Below are 17,654 nucleotides of genomic sequence, written 5' to 3'. Positions count from 1 at the left end.
AACAAATAAATGAAGATCCTCACCCTTCTGTACCTTAGTTATGTAGGGACAGACATATAATTCATAACAAATGGAAAACATAATTATCTTCACTACTAGAAAGTAGTAAGTCCTGTGGTGAAAAGTGTTGGCAATAGGATGGGGGAGGGGGAGTTGCAGTGTTAAGCAGAGTGGCAAGAAGAGGATCCCATTAGAGGTTGAGAAGAGAAGGAGCAAAAGGAGACTAAGTGCAGAATGAGTGGTCAGTGTGTAGAGTGCTACTGACATTCGGAAAACCACTGGATTTAGTCTTCAGTTTTGTGGGAGTTGGTAACTTGGACTTAGCAGTTTCACTAGGGTGTGTGTAGGCATATCTTTACAAAGTTTCAGCTGTAAAGGACATAGAAAGGTGAGTAAGCATGGGGAAGAGGTAGGTTGGGTCAAGAGAGGCATATTTTATTTTTTTTTTTAATTTTTTTTTTTCAACGTTTATTTATTTTTGGGACAGTGAGAGACAGAGCATGAACGGGGGAGGGGCAGAGAGAGAGGGAGACACAGAATCGGAAACAGGCTCCAGGCTCTGAGCCATCAGCCCAGAGCCCGACGCGGGGCTCGAACTCATGGACCGCGAGATCGTGACCTGGCTGAAGTCGGACGCTTAACCGACTGCGCCACCCAGGCGAAGAGAGGCATATTTTAGAATGAGAGATACTGGAATCCTTTGTATAAAGACAGGAATGATCCAGTAGGGAGGGGGCACCCACTGATGGAGGAGAGAGGGAACAGTTGAAAAAACAAGGTAGTTAAGAAGGTAAGAAAGAAGGAATCCAGACACCATGTGCAGGGGTAGCCTTTGAAAGGGGGGTGTATGCTTCCTCAGTAGTAATAGGAGGGTAGAAGGATATAATGGGTAAAAAGTGGGTAGTTTTACAGATTTAGTGATAGCAAAATGAGGGCATTCTCCAGGATTTTCTCCTTGGTCCTCTTTCTTCTCTCTCATTATGGTCCCTTCCAGAAGTCTTACCTGGGAGTAGTCTCTAACTATTGCTTGTATACCTCCCAATCCCAAAGCCAGTATCTCATCTAGAGATACTGAATTTCTGACCACCAAAGCCACCGGCCCAGTAGCCATCTCCTGTTGGGTGTTCTCCAAACACCTAGAGCTCAGTGTGTCTAAAATGAAATACATCTCAGCCCAATCTTTCTTCCTTTTGATTATTCCATATTGAAGAATCAAATCGACATCATTCATTTCTCAGGCCAAAATCCTGGGATGGCATTCCGGACTTCTACCTTCTTCCTTACAGATTTAGTCCATCTACTAGTTCTGTTTATTTGAACCTCTTTAATTCCTCTCACTTCTGCTACTTGTGTCTTTAAAAAAAAAAAATACAATCTCTATATACTGTTGATTTTTGAACAACAGGACAGTTAGGGGCACCACCCCACATAGTCGAAAATCTGTGTATAATACACATAATAATCTATGTATAACTTAACAAAAAATACACATAATGATCTGTGTATAAGTTAACAAAACTTATCTACCAAGAGCTTACTGTTGATTGGAAGCCCTACTAATAACATAAACAGTTGATTAGCACACATTTTGTATATGTATCATATACTATGTTCTTACAGTAAAGTAAGCGAGAGAAAAGAAAATGTTAAAGAAAATCAAAGGGGATTGCTGCATCTAAATAAAAAAGTTTCTGCACGGTAAAGGAAACAATCAACAGAACTAAAAGGCAACCTACAGAATGGGAGAAGATAGTTACAAATGACATATCTGATAAAGGGTTAGTATCCAAAATATATAAAGTAATAATCCAATTAAAAAATGGACAGAAGACATGAACAGACATTTCTCCTAAGAAGACATGCAGATGGCCAACAGACACATCAAAAGATGCTCATTATCACTTACCATCAGGGACATGCAAATCAAAACTACAATGAGGTATCACTTCACCTATCAGAATGGCTAAAATCAAAAACACAAGAAACAACGGTTGTTGGCGAGGATGTGGAGAAAAAGGAACTCTTGTGTACTGTTGATGGGAATGCAAACTGATGCAGCCACTCTGGAACAGTAGAGAGGTTCCTCAAAAAGTTAAAAATAGAACTACCATATACTCCAGCAATTGCAATACTGGGTATTTACTCAATACAAAAACACTAATTCAAAGGGATACATGCGCCCCTATGTTTATAGCAACATTATTTATATTAGCCAAGATATGGAAGCAGCCCAAGTGTCCATTGATTGATGAATAGATAAAGAAGATGTAAAAAAAAAAAAAAAGATGTGTTATATATACACAATGGAATATTATTCAGCCATAAAAAATGAAATCTTGCCATTTGTGATGACATGATGGAGCTACAGAGTATTATGCTGAGTGAAATAAGTCAGTCAGAGAAAGACAAATACAATATGATTTCACTCATGTGTAATTTAAGAAATAAAACAAAGGAGCAGAGTGACACAACACAGAGTACTAATCACTATACAATCATGGCCAAGGAGCAAAGTGACAAAAAGAGAAAGGCAGACCAAGAAACAGACTTTTTTTTTTCTATTTTAAAAATATTTATTTATTGAGAGAGCACGCACATGAGGGAGAAAGAATCCCAAGGAGGCTCCACACTCAGGATAGAGCAGGATGCGGGGCTCAATCCCATGACCATGAGATCATGACCTGAGCCAAAATCAAGAGTTGAATGCCTAACGGACTGAGCCACCCACGCGCCCCCCAAGAAACAGACTCTTAACTATAGAGAACAAATTAACAGTTACCAGAAGGGAGGTGGGTGGGGGAATGGGTTAAATAGGTGATGGGGTTAAGGAGTGCACTTCTTGTGATGAGCTCTGGATGTGGTAAGGAAGTGTTGAATCACTATAGTGTATATATGAAACTAATATTAGACTGTATGTTAACTAACAGGAATTTAAAAACTTAAAAAAAAAAGAAAATCATAAGGAAGAAAAAATACATTTGCAGTGCTATACTAAAAAAAATGCATGTAAGTGGACCTGCACAGTTCAGACCTGTGTTGTTCAAAAGTCGACTGTATTTAAGGTGTACAACATGATGTTTTAATACACATATACATGGTGAAATGATTTCAGCAGTCATGCCAATTAACTTATCTTCTCACATAGTTGCCTTTTCTGTGTGTGGTGAGAGTACCTGAAATCTACTTTCTTAGCTCATTTCTAGTAAACAGTGTAGTAGTGTTAACAATGGTCATCATGATGTACTTTAGATCTCTGTACATACTTGCCCTACATAACTGTAACTCTGTACCCTTTGACTAACATCTCCCCATTTCCCCCCACTCTCTAACCCCTGGTAACCCCCTGGTAACCACCATCCTACCCTCTGCTTCTATGTATTCTACTTTTTTAGATTCCACATATAAGTGAGGTCATACAGTATTTGCCTTTCTGTGTCTGGCTTATTTGACCTTGTGTAATGCCCTCCAAGTTCATCCATGTTGTCACAAATGGCAAGATATTCTTTGCTAGGGCTGAATGATACTCCATGGTATGTATGTACCAGAATTTCTATATCCATTCATCCATCCATGGACACCTAAGTTGTTCCATGTCTTGGCTGTTGTGAATAATGCTGTAGTAACATGGATCACTCCCTGTGTCTTCATGCCTACTGCCTCTGTGATGCTGCAGGCATACAACTTCTGTGTTGGACTGTTGCTGTGGTCTTCTCGATTGCCTGTCTCCTCCCTGCCATTCATCTGGTCTCTTCTCCAGGCTTCCCTCCAAAATGCCATCCATAAATTTAAGTGAAAAGTTAATCACAGCATTCCCAAAGCCCACGGTCTTCATGGGCTCCTCATCATTTATACCAGACAGAATCTTGACAATGCTTCCCCATGGTAGGTATTGATAAATATTGGTGAAATGAGGAAAACACTTTGCTTTGTGGGGTCAGCTTCGCTTTAGAACTAATTTGCACCTTACACTTAGCACTTTATAGATCTCCAATTACAGATATATTATCTTCCCTGTATTTTCAAAGAAAATTGGATTGATAAATGCTGTCTTCCCTTTTATGTGTTTAAACAGATGTCATTGTCCAGAGGAAGAAGAGAGGGAGTCCTGCTGTAACACTTCTTATTAGAAAACCTAAAGAAATATCTGTGGATATAACCCTGGCTTTGGAGTTAAACACCAGCTGGCCTGCTAGCACCAAGAATGGCCTGCCAGTCACGGACTGGCTTGGAACAAAAGTTAGAAGCAGTCTAAGACAGCAGCCATTTTACCTGGTCCCCAAGCATGCAAAGGAAGGAAATGGTTTTCAAGGTATCTTGAATATGAAGATTAACTTAAAAACATATAAAAGAGTTGTCTGTGTTTTTTTTCTTTTTTCTTTTTTTTTACGTAAGCTCTATGCCCAGTTCATAGGGCTTGAACTTCCTACCCCATGATCAAGAGTCACATGCTCTAATGACTGAGCCAGCCAGGCGACCCAAGGGCTCTTAATGTTATAATACTAGGGCAGTGTAAATAGTGCGGTTGGCATTTCAAGAGCCATAAGGCTAAATAGACTACAAGATGAGAGTTTGGTGAGAAAGGAAATTGAAAAGGGCATAGTTGTAGTAGTAATATCAAATACTTGGTTTTAAAATATCATCTCACCCACATTTCAAGTTTATTTTTAGTTTGTTTTCAATAGAGAAAGGCAGTACTGGCCTTGGAGTCAGACTGCCCTGGATCTGAATCCTGAGTCTTCTTCTCTTACTAGGTGTGTGATCTTGGGCTAGTTAACCAAGTCTCTCAAAGCTACTTGAAAGTTTACGGGGCGCCTGGGTGGCTCAGTCAGTTGAGCGTCCGACTTCGGCTTAGGTCATGATCTTGCAGTTCGTGAGTTTGAGCCCCGTGTCGGGCTCTGTGCTGACAGCTTGGAGCCTGGAGCCGCTTTGGATTCTGCGTCTCCCTCTCTCTCTGCCCCTTCCCTGCTCATGCTCTGTCTCTCAAAAAGGAATAAATGTTAAAAAAAAAAAAATTTAAAAAAAAAGCTACTTGAAAATTTCTGGGAAGAGAAAAAATGAGACAGTTTATGTAAAATCCCAGTTCATGGGACACCTGGGTGGCTCAGTCGGTTGAGCGTCCGACCTTGGCTCAGGTCATGATCTCACGGTTCTTTTTGTGAGTTCAAGCTCCACATGGGCTCGCTTCGCTAAAGTCAGAGCTTGCTTTGGATCCTCTATCCCCCTTTCTCTACCCCTCCCCCTGTTTATTTATTTAATAAATAAATATTAAAAAATAAAATCCCTAGTTCAGCACAAGCAGTTATATGTTATTAATTTATCAGAGTCTAGACTCTCATTCCCAGCCATACTTCTTTTCTTCTGTCTTCTTCCCCTTCCACTGCTCCTCATGCAGCTAGCAGACCTTTGCATCCTCAGCTACAGTTGGTCTTCTCACCTGTGTACTCTGGCCTCACAGGTAAGAACAGGTTTTTCAGATGGTGCTCTTGGGTAACATTCAGGTTCTGAGTTAGTCTACAGCTAAAACATTCAAGGCTGAGTTAGTCTACCTAAAATCAGGTTAGCTCATTATTTTATTTTTGTCTTATAAATTAAGAACTTTTGGTACCTAGTGCACCTGGATTCCAGGGATATGGAAAAGATCATGAAACGTATGAACCACGTTACAAATTAGTATTCTGAACAAATCTTGGAATTCATTGATCATGCTTAGTTTGATGGCTTATGTTTTGTGAACTCATGATAACTTTTTATATCGCGCATATATAGGAGTCCTTTTCTGCAAGAAAAGTTGTTTTGTAAGAGGATATTACATATATCATTATTCATAATTTTGTAAAAGGAACATAGCTTTCTGTAAAGAGGGGTTGCACCCCTGGATAATTTCTAGAATAGCCCCAAGAAACCCTCACTGTATGTGATACAGAAATCTTAACAGGACCCATACCACCCTCTTAGTGGTCTGCTACTGACTGCCGTGGGCAAGACTGGGAGACAAATCGAATTAGGGATGAGAGAGTCCTTCAGTGGCCCTGTGGGTAGTTCGTCACATCCTTGCATTGAGATGAAAGTGGATGCTTGTGATGGTTGCTCAGCTGACCTTTGCTCTCCATTACCTTTGGTTGTTTTCCTCCTATCATTGCAGATGATCTGTGTTCAGGCAGGTATGCCCCTCAACCCCCATCTCTATCTGAAAGACTGAACAGAGGGGCATGTTAGCAGTGAAAATATTCATACTAGATTGCAGACATGTATATCACCTGTTTTAGTTTTTCTCTTTCCAAACATTTTACTTTAAATGTTCTGGTCTTATAAGCTATATTTTTTAAAATATGATTTGTTTGGTTTTTACTTATAAATTTTTAAGAATTTTAAAAATCTTTCCACCTGTTTCAAAATAATACCAGCATTGTTATCAAGAGTATAATTGAAAAAAAAAACACTTTAAGATTTTTTGTAGTTCTTTTGTTCTTAAGATAAAAGGACAGTCAAAATACCAAGCTTAAATCCACTTGAAAGAATTTCTCCAGGTGGTTAAGCTACCCAACTCAAAATAGTTAGGTTTGTTTGTTTCATTATGGTTTTAAATTTTGCATGCTAGATTTTCAATTTTGACTTAATTTTGTCTCATAAATGTATAAGGCATTCACATGGTTCCAAAGTCAAAGCTACAGAAAAAGGAATTTCTAGAGGACCACAGCTTCCATTCATGTTTGCTCTACACTGTTCTCTCCTTTCCTGACTGGAAACCCTCTTTATTGTTTTTCGTTTGGTCGTGTAACTAAATATATACTTTTATCTTTTTTTTTTTTTTTTTTTTTTTTTTTTTTAGCATTTATGTGTTTTTTGAGAAACAGAGTATGAGCGGTAGAAGGGCAGAAAGAGAGGGAGTCACAGATTCGGAAGCAAGCTCCAGGCTCTGAGCATCAGCACAGAGCCCGATGCGGGGCTCGAACTCTTGAAACGCAAGATCATGACCTGAGCCGAAGTCGGATGCTTAACCAACTGAGCCATCCAGACACCCCGTATACCTTTATCTTTTAAGATAAAAAGTACACCTCCCTTTTTTCAGTTAGTGAGATATTTTGAAGATAGAGTTTTGGCTTTATATAAAGGTAGCACTCATTTCTTTTCTCAGTCTGTTTTTACAGCTGATCAAGGAGTAAATCCATATATAAATCTGCTGGACATTGCCAGATCACCCCCATAGGGACTGCCCAATTTGCATTCCCACAGCCGTGTATGAGAGTACCTATTTCACTCTCAGCCTTAGCAACCAAACTCCTTAAACTTTGGAATTTTCGCGAATAATTCAAAAAGTAAGAAGTGAAATCTCAATGTTAAAAATAAACTTTTAACTTTCAAATAGTTTTAGATTTGCAGGAAAATTGAAAAGATAGTAGAGTTCCTATATACTCCATACCTGTTTCCTTATCTTTAACATCTTACATCAATATGCTACATTGTCATAATTAATGAACAAATATCGATTGTTAACTAAAGCCCATACTTAATTCTGATATTCTTAGTTTTTACCTAATCTCCCTTTTCCTGTTCCAGGATCCTATGTAGGGTACCACATTACATTTAGTCATCATGTCATCTTAGGCTCCTCTTAACTGTAACAGTTTCTCAGTCTTTCCTTATTTTTGGTGCCCTTGATAGTTTTGAGGAGCACCAGTCAGGTCTTTTGGAGAATGTCCCTCATTGATAGGTGTCTGATGTCTTCTTGTGATTAAACTGGAGTTCTGGGTTTTGGGCGGAAGAAAACAGAGGTAATGCCTTTCTCATCATATCCTATCAAAGGCACATGCCACGAACATGACTTAGCATGGTTGTCGTTGAACCAGGCTGAGGTAAGCCATTTGTCAGGTTTCTCCACTGTTACTTTTTCCCCTTTTTCATACTATTCTATTTGGAAGTCACTGTGCACAATTCACACATAAGAATTGGGGAGTTGGGGTGCCTGGGTGGCTCAGTAAGTAAGCATCTGTCTTCCTCTCAAATCATCATCTCTTGGTTCGAGGGTTCAAGCCCTACATCAGGCTCTGCGCTGATATCCTGCTTTGGATTCTCTGTATCTCTCTCTGTCTGCCCCTCCCCCCGTCTTCCCCCCACCAAAAATAAATAAACATTAAAAAAAAAGAATGGGGGAGTTATGCTCCACCTTTTTAGAGCACAGTATTTACATAAATTATTTGGAATTCTTCCTCATGGGAGATTTGTCTCCTTTTCCCCATTTATTTATTTACTTAAGCAGTCATATTAGTAAGCACTCATGGGTATTTTTTTTTTTTTTATCTTGAGCTATAATCCAGTACCACTTAATTTTATTGTTTAAATTGTTTCAGCTTTTGCCTTTGAGAGCTCTTCCAGTTGATTGCTGTATCCCTTGACATACTCCCCCATAGTTGGGGGTGGAGTTTGTTTTATTTTGTTTTTAGTACTAACTCACTTTCTGGTAACTACAAGAGGCTCCAGGCTCATCTTGTGTATTTCCTGCTTCAGTCCTAGAATCAGCCATTTCTCCAAGTAGCCCTGGATCCTTTTATTGGGAAATGTACTAGAAACCAAGATCAGGGTGCTATGCGTGCTCTGCTACCAGGGTGTCATCACTCTCAGATAAAAGAGCAAGGAAATATATATACATATAGTGACCCCAGTGTATACAGATACCTAACATTTCTATGTGTAACCGCCTGTATTTATATTAAGTTATCAACTGGAATACAGAGCTTATGTACAGTTTCTGTTGCCTTCAGTCTCAGAGACAACATTTCCAAAGTAACTTTCTTTGCTTCTACCCCCCTCCTTCAGGGAGGTTTTTTTGTTTCTACACCAGCCCCCTTCAAGGAGGTTGTTTCATACATTTGTAATATAGTTAGAGTCCCTTCTGCTGGTCTGCGTTATTTCCTGGGCTTACTTGACCTCTTAAATGACTTTTTAAAGTTGTCATACTTCAAGGTTCACTGTGCTATAGAGTTGTTCTGATTTTGACAAATGCATTGTATCATGTATCTACCTTTACATAATAGCTTCACTACCTTAAAGAGCCCCCCATGCTTCATTTATTCAACCCTCTGGCAACCACTGATCTGTTTACTATCTCTATAGATTTGCCTTTTCCAGAATGGTATAAGTGGATTTCATAAATGGATTTATACAGTAATGAGCACCCCTAGCCCAGTGCCTTTTCCATATATTTATTGTCTATATATTGTGTAGCTATTACTAAAGTCTTTATTCTGTCCAATTAAAACCTCTGTCTGCCCTTGTGCTATACCATAGTATCATACATAATGTAGCTTTAGAAATCTTGATATCTGGTAGAGCAAACTCTCCCACTTTGTCCTTCTTCAAGAGTGTTTTAGATATTCTTGAGCCTTTGTGTTTTCATTAAAATTTTGGTATCCTCTTGTCAAGTTCCACAAAAACATTTTTTTTTTGGAATTTTGATTGAGGGTACATTGAATCTATAGATAAATTTGGGGAGACTTGATATATTTATAATAATGAGTCTTCCAATCCATGTACAGGGTGCACATCTCTATTTATTTAGATTTCCTCTAATACTTCTCAGTGAAGTTTTAGAATTTCCTTTTTTTTATCTATTTATTTATTTTTAAATTTACCTCCAAGTTAGTTAGAATAGTGCAACAATGATTTCAGAGGTAGATTCCTTGATGCCCCTTACCCATTTAGCCCATCCTCCCTCCCACAACCCCTCTAGTAATCCTCTGTTTGTTCTCTGTATTTAAGTCTCTTATGTTTTGTCCCCCTCCCTGTTTTTATATTTCTGCTTCCCTTCCCTATGTTCAACTGTTTTGTCTCTTAAAGTCCTCATGATTGAAGTCCTATATTTCTCTTTCTGTGACTTACTAATTTCACTTAGTATAATACCCTCTAGTTCTATCCATGTAGTTGCAAATGGCAAGATTTCATTCTTTTTGATTGCTGAGTAATACTCATTGTGTGTGTGTGTGTGTGTGTGTGTGTGTGTGTGTATCCATCTTGTTTATCCATTCATCCATTGATGGACATTTGGGTTCTTTCCATACTTTGGCTATTGTTGATAGTGCTGCTATAAACATGGGGATGCATGTGCCCCTTCACAACAGCATACCAGTATCCCTTGGATAAATACCTAGTAGGGCAATTGCTAGGTCATAGGGTAGTTCTATTTTTAATTTTTTGAGGAACCTCCATACTGTTTTCCAGAGTGGCTGCACCAGTTTGCATTCCCACCAACAATGCAAAAGATATCCTCTTTCTCTGCATCCTTGCCAACATCTGTTGTTGCCTGGGTTGTTAATGTTAGCCATTCTGACAGGTGTGAGGTGGTATTTCATTGTGGTTTTGATTTATTTCCCTGATGATGAGTGATGTTGAACATTTATTATGGGTCAGTTGGCCATCTGGATGTCTTCTTTGGAGAAGTGTCTATTCATGTCTTTTGCCCATTTCTTCATTGGATTATTTGTTTTTTGGGTGTTGAATTTGATAAGTTCTTTATAGATTTTGGATACTAACCCTTTATCTGACATGCCATTTGCAAATATCATCTCCCATTCAATCGGTTGACTTTTAGTTTTGCTGATTGTTTCCTTCACTGTGCAGCAGCTTTATATTTTGATGAGGTCCCAATAGTTCATTTTTGCTTTTGTTTCCCTTGCCTCTGGAGACATGTTGAATAAGAAGTTGCTGTGGCCAAGGTCAAAGAGGTTTTTGCCTGCTTTCTCCTTGAGGATTTTAATGGCTTCCTGTCTTACATTTAGGTCTTTCATCCATTTTGAGTTTATTTTTGTGTGTGGTGTAAGAAAGTGGTCCAGGTTCCTTCTTCTGCATGTCGCTGTCCAGTTTTCCCAGCACCACTTGCTGAATAGACTGTCTTTATTCCATTGGATATTCTTTCCTGCTTTGTCAAAGATTAGCTTGCCATACGTTTGTGGGTCCATTTCTGGGTTCTCTATTCTGTTCCATTGATCTCAGTGTTATTGTGCCAAAGTTTTAAAGTTTTCTATTTAAGTTTTGTATATATTTTGTTAGATTTACTCATAGGAAGTTGTAACTTTTTATTATGAAAAGTTTGAAACCAATAGAAAAGTAGACTGAAGAACATACACGTACCTGTCACCCAGCTTCTTTTGTATTTTCTATGTATACAATTTTATCATCTTTCAATAATAATAGCTTTATTTCTCCCTTTCCAGTGCTATGTCCCTGTTTTTCCTTCCCTCACTGTGCTTGTTAGGATAGCCAGTGCAGAAATGAGGATAACCAACATCCTGTCTTCCTAATTTCAAAGGGAAAACCTCAACTTTTTGCCTTATATTATCATAGCTAGGTTTTTTAAAATCTACCTTTGCTAAGAGATGTTTTTTGTTTAAATTATATATATTAAATTTTATTAGCTGCATTTTCTGCTTCTATTGAGATGACCATATGTTTTTCCTTTATTCTGTTAATGAGACAGTATATTGATTAATTTTTAAATTACAAACCAATCCTATATTTCTGGTATAAAAACAACTAGATAATAGGATAGTCAGACGAATGTAAAAGAGACGAATGTAAAAGGCCATGGTAAAACTCTAGAAGTAGCGGGGGGGGGGGTGGGGGGGAATCATTTTATTCTTATATAAACTCTCCCAAGGAGTAGAAAAAAAGGAAATGTTCCCTAGCTCATTTTACATGAATACCAAAACTTGCAAGGATGGTATAAAAAAATAAAAAATTTTGAGTCAGTTGATTCAGATTATTTTTGAAACAAAATATTAAACTGAATTTAGCAATATATAAAAGGTGATACATTCATCTTATCATGCTAACTATATTATGCTCCTGATGCTCCCCTCCATTTTTCCTATTTCAACCCAATATTTGCTTCAGATCACTTGTTTTAATATGTAATTACATTATGTGTTCATTTCTTTTGGTCTGTCTCCCTTTAGAAATCTTCCAGAGTGATATTTTAATGAAATAATTTCAGTATTGTGTTGTTTATATATGGATGCTTTTGATAAAGTACTTTTTTTTTTTTTTGGAAATTAAGAAGAAACGTGGCGGCTATCTTTCTCTCACATTGAAAAGGACATTTTGAAAAGTCATGGACAATCTAAAACATGCTGTGAAATTAATGGGATGAAGTGTTGCAGGTAACTTCATTATTTTGTTAAGTGGCAAATTACCAATGGAATGGTTAATTCTTTGTTGATTTCATAGCTCCAATCTGAAGATGATCATTGTTGAGTTGAGTCCTGGGGGCAGCGCATGGCTGGATCGACCCTGGAGTATTATCTAGAGTGTGAGCATGAAACCAGGGAAGCCAGATCCAAGGGACCAAGGAAATAGTGTTAGAAGGCAAGGCCAGGGAGCATAGTAAGTCCTGAACCTGGATCAGATAGTTGTATGAAGTAGGACAGAGTGAGAGGATATGAACACTCGCCATGGCTAGCCACGACAATTGGATGTGTCTTAGTCGTCTGGTTGCTTTAAGGTAATGAGCATTAATGTCACATAATGGGAGGAGACTAAAAGATTACTCTTATTGGATACTGGTGCCTGCTTTGAGATGGTTTGTTCGTGGTGAAGGCCAGGGACTGATTAGCTCTACTTGGAACAACACTAAGAGGTAATTATTTTTCTTGTTAACATATGCACTGTAAAGAGCTGAGATTGAAAAGAGTTTTCAAACTCATCATTCGAGTTTCTAAAGTTGTCTAGTAGAAGGGTCACAAAAGTTAAAAGGTCAAAACAAGAATGCCCCACATGCAGGCACGGGAGATTAAGGCTTCATATGTAGGCTTTGAAACAGGCACTAAGAAAAATATATTTCCTGGGGCGCCTGGGTGGCTCAATTGATGAAGCATCTAACTTCAGCTCAGGTCATGATCTCACGGTTCGTGGGTTCAAGCCCCACATTGGTCTCTGTGCTGACAGCTTAGAGCCTGAAGTCTGCTTTGGATTCTATCTGTGTGTGTGTGTGTGTGTGTGTGTGTGTGTCTGCCCCTCCCCTGCTCTCTCTCAAAAAAAAAAACCATAAAAAATTTTAAGTTAAAAAACGAAAAATATCTTTTTTATTTTTTAAATTTAAAAAATTGTTTCAAGTTTATTTATTTTGAGAGAGAGAGTGGGGGAGTGGCACAGAGAGGGAGAGAGAGAATCCCAGGCAGGCATCACACCATCCACATGGAGCCCAACGTAGGGTTCAAACCCACAAATACAAGATCATGATCTGTGCCAAAATCACGAGTTGGGTGCTTAACCAACTGACCCACTCACCCAGGGACCCCCTCCCCTTTTAAAGTTTTATTTAAGTAATTTCTATACCCATGTGGGGCTTGAACTCATGATCCCAAGATTAAGAACTGTACCCTCCTCCCAGCCAGCCAGCCAGGCACCCCCCAAAAAATATATTTCTTTTTTTTTTTAATTTTCTTTTTTTAGCATTTATTTATTTTTTGAGAGGCAGAGAGAGACAGTATGAATGGGGAAAGGACAGAGAGAGAGGGAGACACAGAATCCGAAGCATGCTCCAGGTTCTGAGCTGTCAGCACAGAGCCTGACCTGGGGCTCAAACTCACAGTGAAATCATGACCTGAGCCGAAGTCATACACTCAACAGACTGAGCCACCGAGGTGCCCCTATATTTCTAATAAGCCTTAATAGTTTTATAAACATTAAATTTTGTTAACTACTAAATAACGGGATGAGTAATTAAATATTTGCAGCTTAGTAAGACAAAATCATTTTGTAAAAATCATTTATTTATTTTATTATCTTTTTAAGTAGGCTATATGCCCAACATGAGGCTTGAACTCATGACCCTGAGATCAAGAGTCACATGTTCTACAGACTGAGCCAGTCATCTGCCCCCATTTTGTAAAAATTAAAATGAGATTTTTCTAGGTACTAAATGACTGGATGAATAAATATCTGCCAGTTTCATATAGTTGAATCTATCCTGATAGAATAAAATATTTAAGCTAAAAATAAGAGGGGAGAATAAAATGTGTTTGAAACTTGAAAGCATATATTTGAAAACAGGTTCTAGAATGGCCCTATAATTATATATCTTTATTTTTAATTTTTTATATATTATAATGTCTGTATTGTTTATTGTATCTTTTTTTTTGTATCTTTTTTTTAATGTTTACGTATTTTAGAGAGCAAGCAGGGGAGGGGCAGAGAGAGAGGGAGAGGGTCCAAAGCAGGCTCTGTGCTGACAGCAGAGAGCTTGACGTGGGGCTTGAACTCACAAACTGTGAGATCATGACTTGAGCAGAGTTGGACACTTAAACCGGCTGAGCCATCCAGGCGCCCCTGTTTATTGTATCTTTGTATTTTCCTGTAACATGCCTAAAGCTTTTTGTGGAATGAAGCAGGTTGTCAATAAATAAAAATAAGTGATTTTCTTTTTTATTCAACAGGAAAGATTGTCTAAAACTAATGAAATATCTTTTAGAACAATTGAAAATAAAGTTTGAAAACCGAAAGGAACTGGATAAGTTCTCCTCTTACCATGTGAAAACTGCCTTCTTTCATGTATGTACCCAGGAGTCACAAGACAGTCACTGGCACACTAGAGACCTGGAGCTCTGTTTTGATAACTGTGTGGCATACTTTCTTCAGTGCCTCAAGATAGAACATCTTGAGCATTATTTTATTCCTGGATTCAATCTATTCTCTCGGGACCAAATTGACAAAATAAGTAAAGAATTTCTGTCACAGGAAATTGAATATGAGAGAAACAATGGATTTCCAGTTTTTCATAAACTTTGAAATTATATTTTTAAAAAGAATCAAGAATTAGAGTGACTTTATAATATTGCAGTGTTTGAAATTTGTCACATTAATGATTAACTAAAATGAATGTAAATCATTTAACTCTTTTGTCTTAATGAACTATACTCAGTATAAACAGATTGATTATCCTAGGAAAGAGATTAGTCAAGGAATAAAGAAGCAAAAGGAGTATTTACAATATAAAAGCTTTACTAGACTGGAATGAAAAGGACAAAATACTTACCACCTGAATTAAATTCATCAAGCACTTAGTAAACACCACTTCTCACCTAGCACAAATGTGTAGAAATTTGCAAGAGACGTTAGAAATGATCATTGCCTCCATAAAAATGGCAGACTTTGTTCAATGCTCAAACATATTTGGAAGCAATGTCTTGTCACATATGCCAGAATCAGTAAGAAGGAAATGAAAAGTCTACATCATCTCTACATGTCTCAGGAAATCCATGTCATAGCAAAATATAGAATAATGCACATGGATAAATATAAAACATACAACTTACTTTTATTATATTTAGTAACACTTTTATATATATTTCTGAAAAGGCAATACATGCATATGGTACAACACTCAAAGAAACAGGTACTTCCATACCTGCTATTTCCAAATGTTACCCTTTCTCCTCTGTGCTCAGGCAGCATTCAACTTAGAAGCAGCTGCTGTTTGTTAACTTTTTCCCATTCATGCATTTTGCACATTTTCTTATTGGCTATTTTACTGCTTTCTCATTTTTTGTAGTTCTTTATATATTTTGGATACTTACGCTTTGTTGGTTGTCTGTGTAACAAATAACTTCTCTCATTGTGTGGACTGTCTTTACCATTTTTGGTGTTTTAGTAAACAAGGTTTTAAAATTTTAATGTAGTTGAATGTATCAGTTTTCTCCTTTATAGTCTGTGCATTTTATATATCCTGTTTAACATACTAAGAGAAAAATTAGACATTTGGAGGAAAGTTTTGGGGACAGTAAATCCTAAATAAATAGAAAACTAGACAAACAAAAATCAAAACTACTTTTAATTCCAGGAAGCAAATGTGTGCAAGAAAAGTCTGATTTGATAATATTGCTCAGCTGTAATTGTATGTGAAGGCAAAGTAATATAACCATTGACTATCAGTGTCATCAAAATTATGATTAAGGAGGATAAAGGAATAGACTGAGTGCTTATATGGTGATAGTGAGGTAGAGGGGTTGGATTCTGTAGTTTCCTATTGCTCCATAACAAGTTACCACAAATTTGGTGGCTTAAAATAACACACATTTATTTCAGTGTTTGTTGATCAAGATTCTGAGCATGGCTCAGCACAGGGTCTCACAAGGCCACAATAAAGGTGTCAGCTGGGGCTGCTGTTTCATCTGGGACCAGACCGAGAAGGATCCACATTTGTTGGCAGTATTTATGTATTTACATTGCTAAGGCTGAGGACTTCACTTTCTTTCTATCAGCCAGAGGTTGCCCTTAGCTGCTAGGAACTGCCTACAGTTCCTCACCATGTGAGTCTCCCAGCATTGGCGGCCCACACAACATGGCAATTCACTTCAAAGCTCAAGGGAGGGACAGACTCCAGCAAGAGGCTGTGCTACTGTCTTATTTAACGTAATTCCATACATATAATCATGTACACTCCATCTCCTTTACCATTCCACTTGGTTGGAAGCAAGTCACAGGTCCCACGCATACTCAAGGGGAGGGGAATCTCTCAAGAGTGCTGTGTCAGTTTAGCCAGCTATACAGGTAGGAGACAACAGTCCCCACAAGACTAGCCTTACCTCTGACACCAGTTGCGGTTTCAGGAGATTCCCAAAAGCATTCTTAGGATTGATAATTCACTGAAAAGACTCAGAAAACTCACTGAAGCAGCTACACTCGTGGTTACTGGTTGCAATTTATTACAGGGTATAAAGATACAGGTTAAAATTAGTCAAGGGAAAAGCACTCAGCAGCGTCCAGGCGGATACCAAACACAGAACTTCTATTCTTTCCCTGTGGAGTAGTGGATGCATTATTCTCTTGGCATCCATATATATAATACACATGAAATATGGCCAACCAGGGAAGCTCACCTGGGCCAGAGTGTACAGAGTTTTTATTGAAACTCCGTGGTCAACTCCCTACATGTCTAACCTCAGAGTCCAACCACTGTGGAGGTCAAGCATCATGATCCAAAGGCCCACCATAAATCACTTTGTTAGACTTTCTGGGCTGTTCCAAGGTCTTACTGATTACCTTCCAGAAGTCAATGGAAAAGGCAAGACCTCTGAGTTAGGTTTTTAACTTGAGTTAGGGCCATATCTTTATTACCTAGATATAAAGCCCAGGAGGGTGAGGGTCATGGAGCCACCCTAAGAGTATAACCAAGGCTGAATTATTTCTTACAATGGAAAATCAGTAAATATCAAATTTGAAAAACCTAGAAAATGCAATATAAGTATGTTATTTAGAAACGGCTAAAAGATGAAGTGGTTACATCTTGGTAATGGAAAAACGGGGGAAGGTGTGGGGACTTCTTTTTAAAAATTAAGCCATGCCCTTTGTAGCAACATGGATGGAACTGGAGAGTGTTATGCTAAGTGCAATAAGCCATACAGAGAAAGACAGATACCATATGGTTTCACTCTTATGTGGATCCTGAGAAACTTAACAGAAACCCATGGGGGAGGGGAAGGGAAAAAAAAAAAAAGAGGTTAGAGTGGAAGAGAGCCAAAGCATAAGTGACTCTTAAAAACTGAGAACAAACTGAGGGTTGATGAGGGGTGGGAGGGTGGGTGTTGGGTATTGAGGGCACCTTTTGGGATGAGCACTGGGTGTTGTATGGAAACCAATTGACAATAAACTTCATATGTTGAAAA

The 17,654-nt window shown here is 38.2% G+C and overlaps 1 protein-coding gene across 1 annotated transcript in view; it reads left to right on the top strand.

The window, feature by feature from the left end:
• The window catches only part of CGAS (cyclic GMP-AMP synthase), a 28,535-nt gene extending 11,179 nt beyond the window's left edge, over positions 1-17,356 (top strand). The window contains exons 3-5 of the mRNA XM_030315844.1: positions 4,073-4,309; positions 12,050-12,152; positions 14,427-17,356. Coding sequence (XP_030171704.1) covers positions 4,073-4,309; positions 12,050-12,152; positions 14,427-14,778 — 692 coding nt within the window. The 3' untranslated portion in view covers positions 14,779-17,356. The remainder of the gene's footprint in view (positions 1-4,072; positions 4,310-12,049; positions 12,153-14,426) is intronic.
• The last annotated feature ends 298 nt before the right edge of the window (positions 17,357-17,654 follow it).

The sequence above is a fragment of the Lynx canadensis genome, chromosome B2 (genome assembly GCF_007474595.2).
Source record: "Lynx canadensis isolate LIC74 chromosome B2, mLynCan4.pri.v2, whole genome shotgun sequence".
Classification (NCBI taxonomy): Eukaryota; Metazoa; Chordata; class Mammalia; order Carnivora; family Felidae; genus Lynx; species Lynx canadensis.
This window is presented reverse-complemented; position numbering and strand designations above follow the sequence as displayed.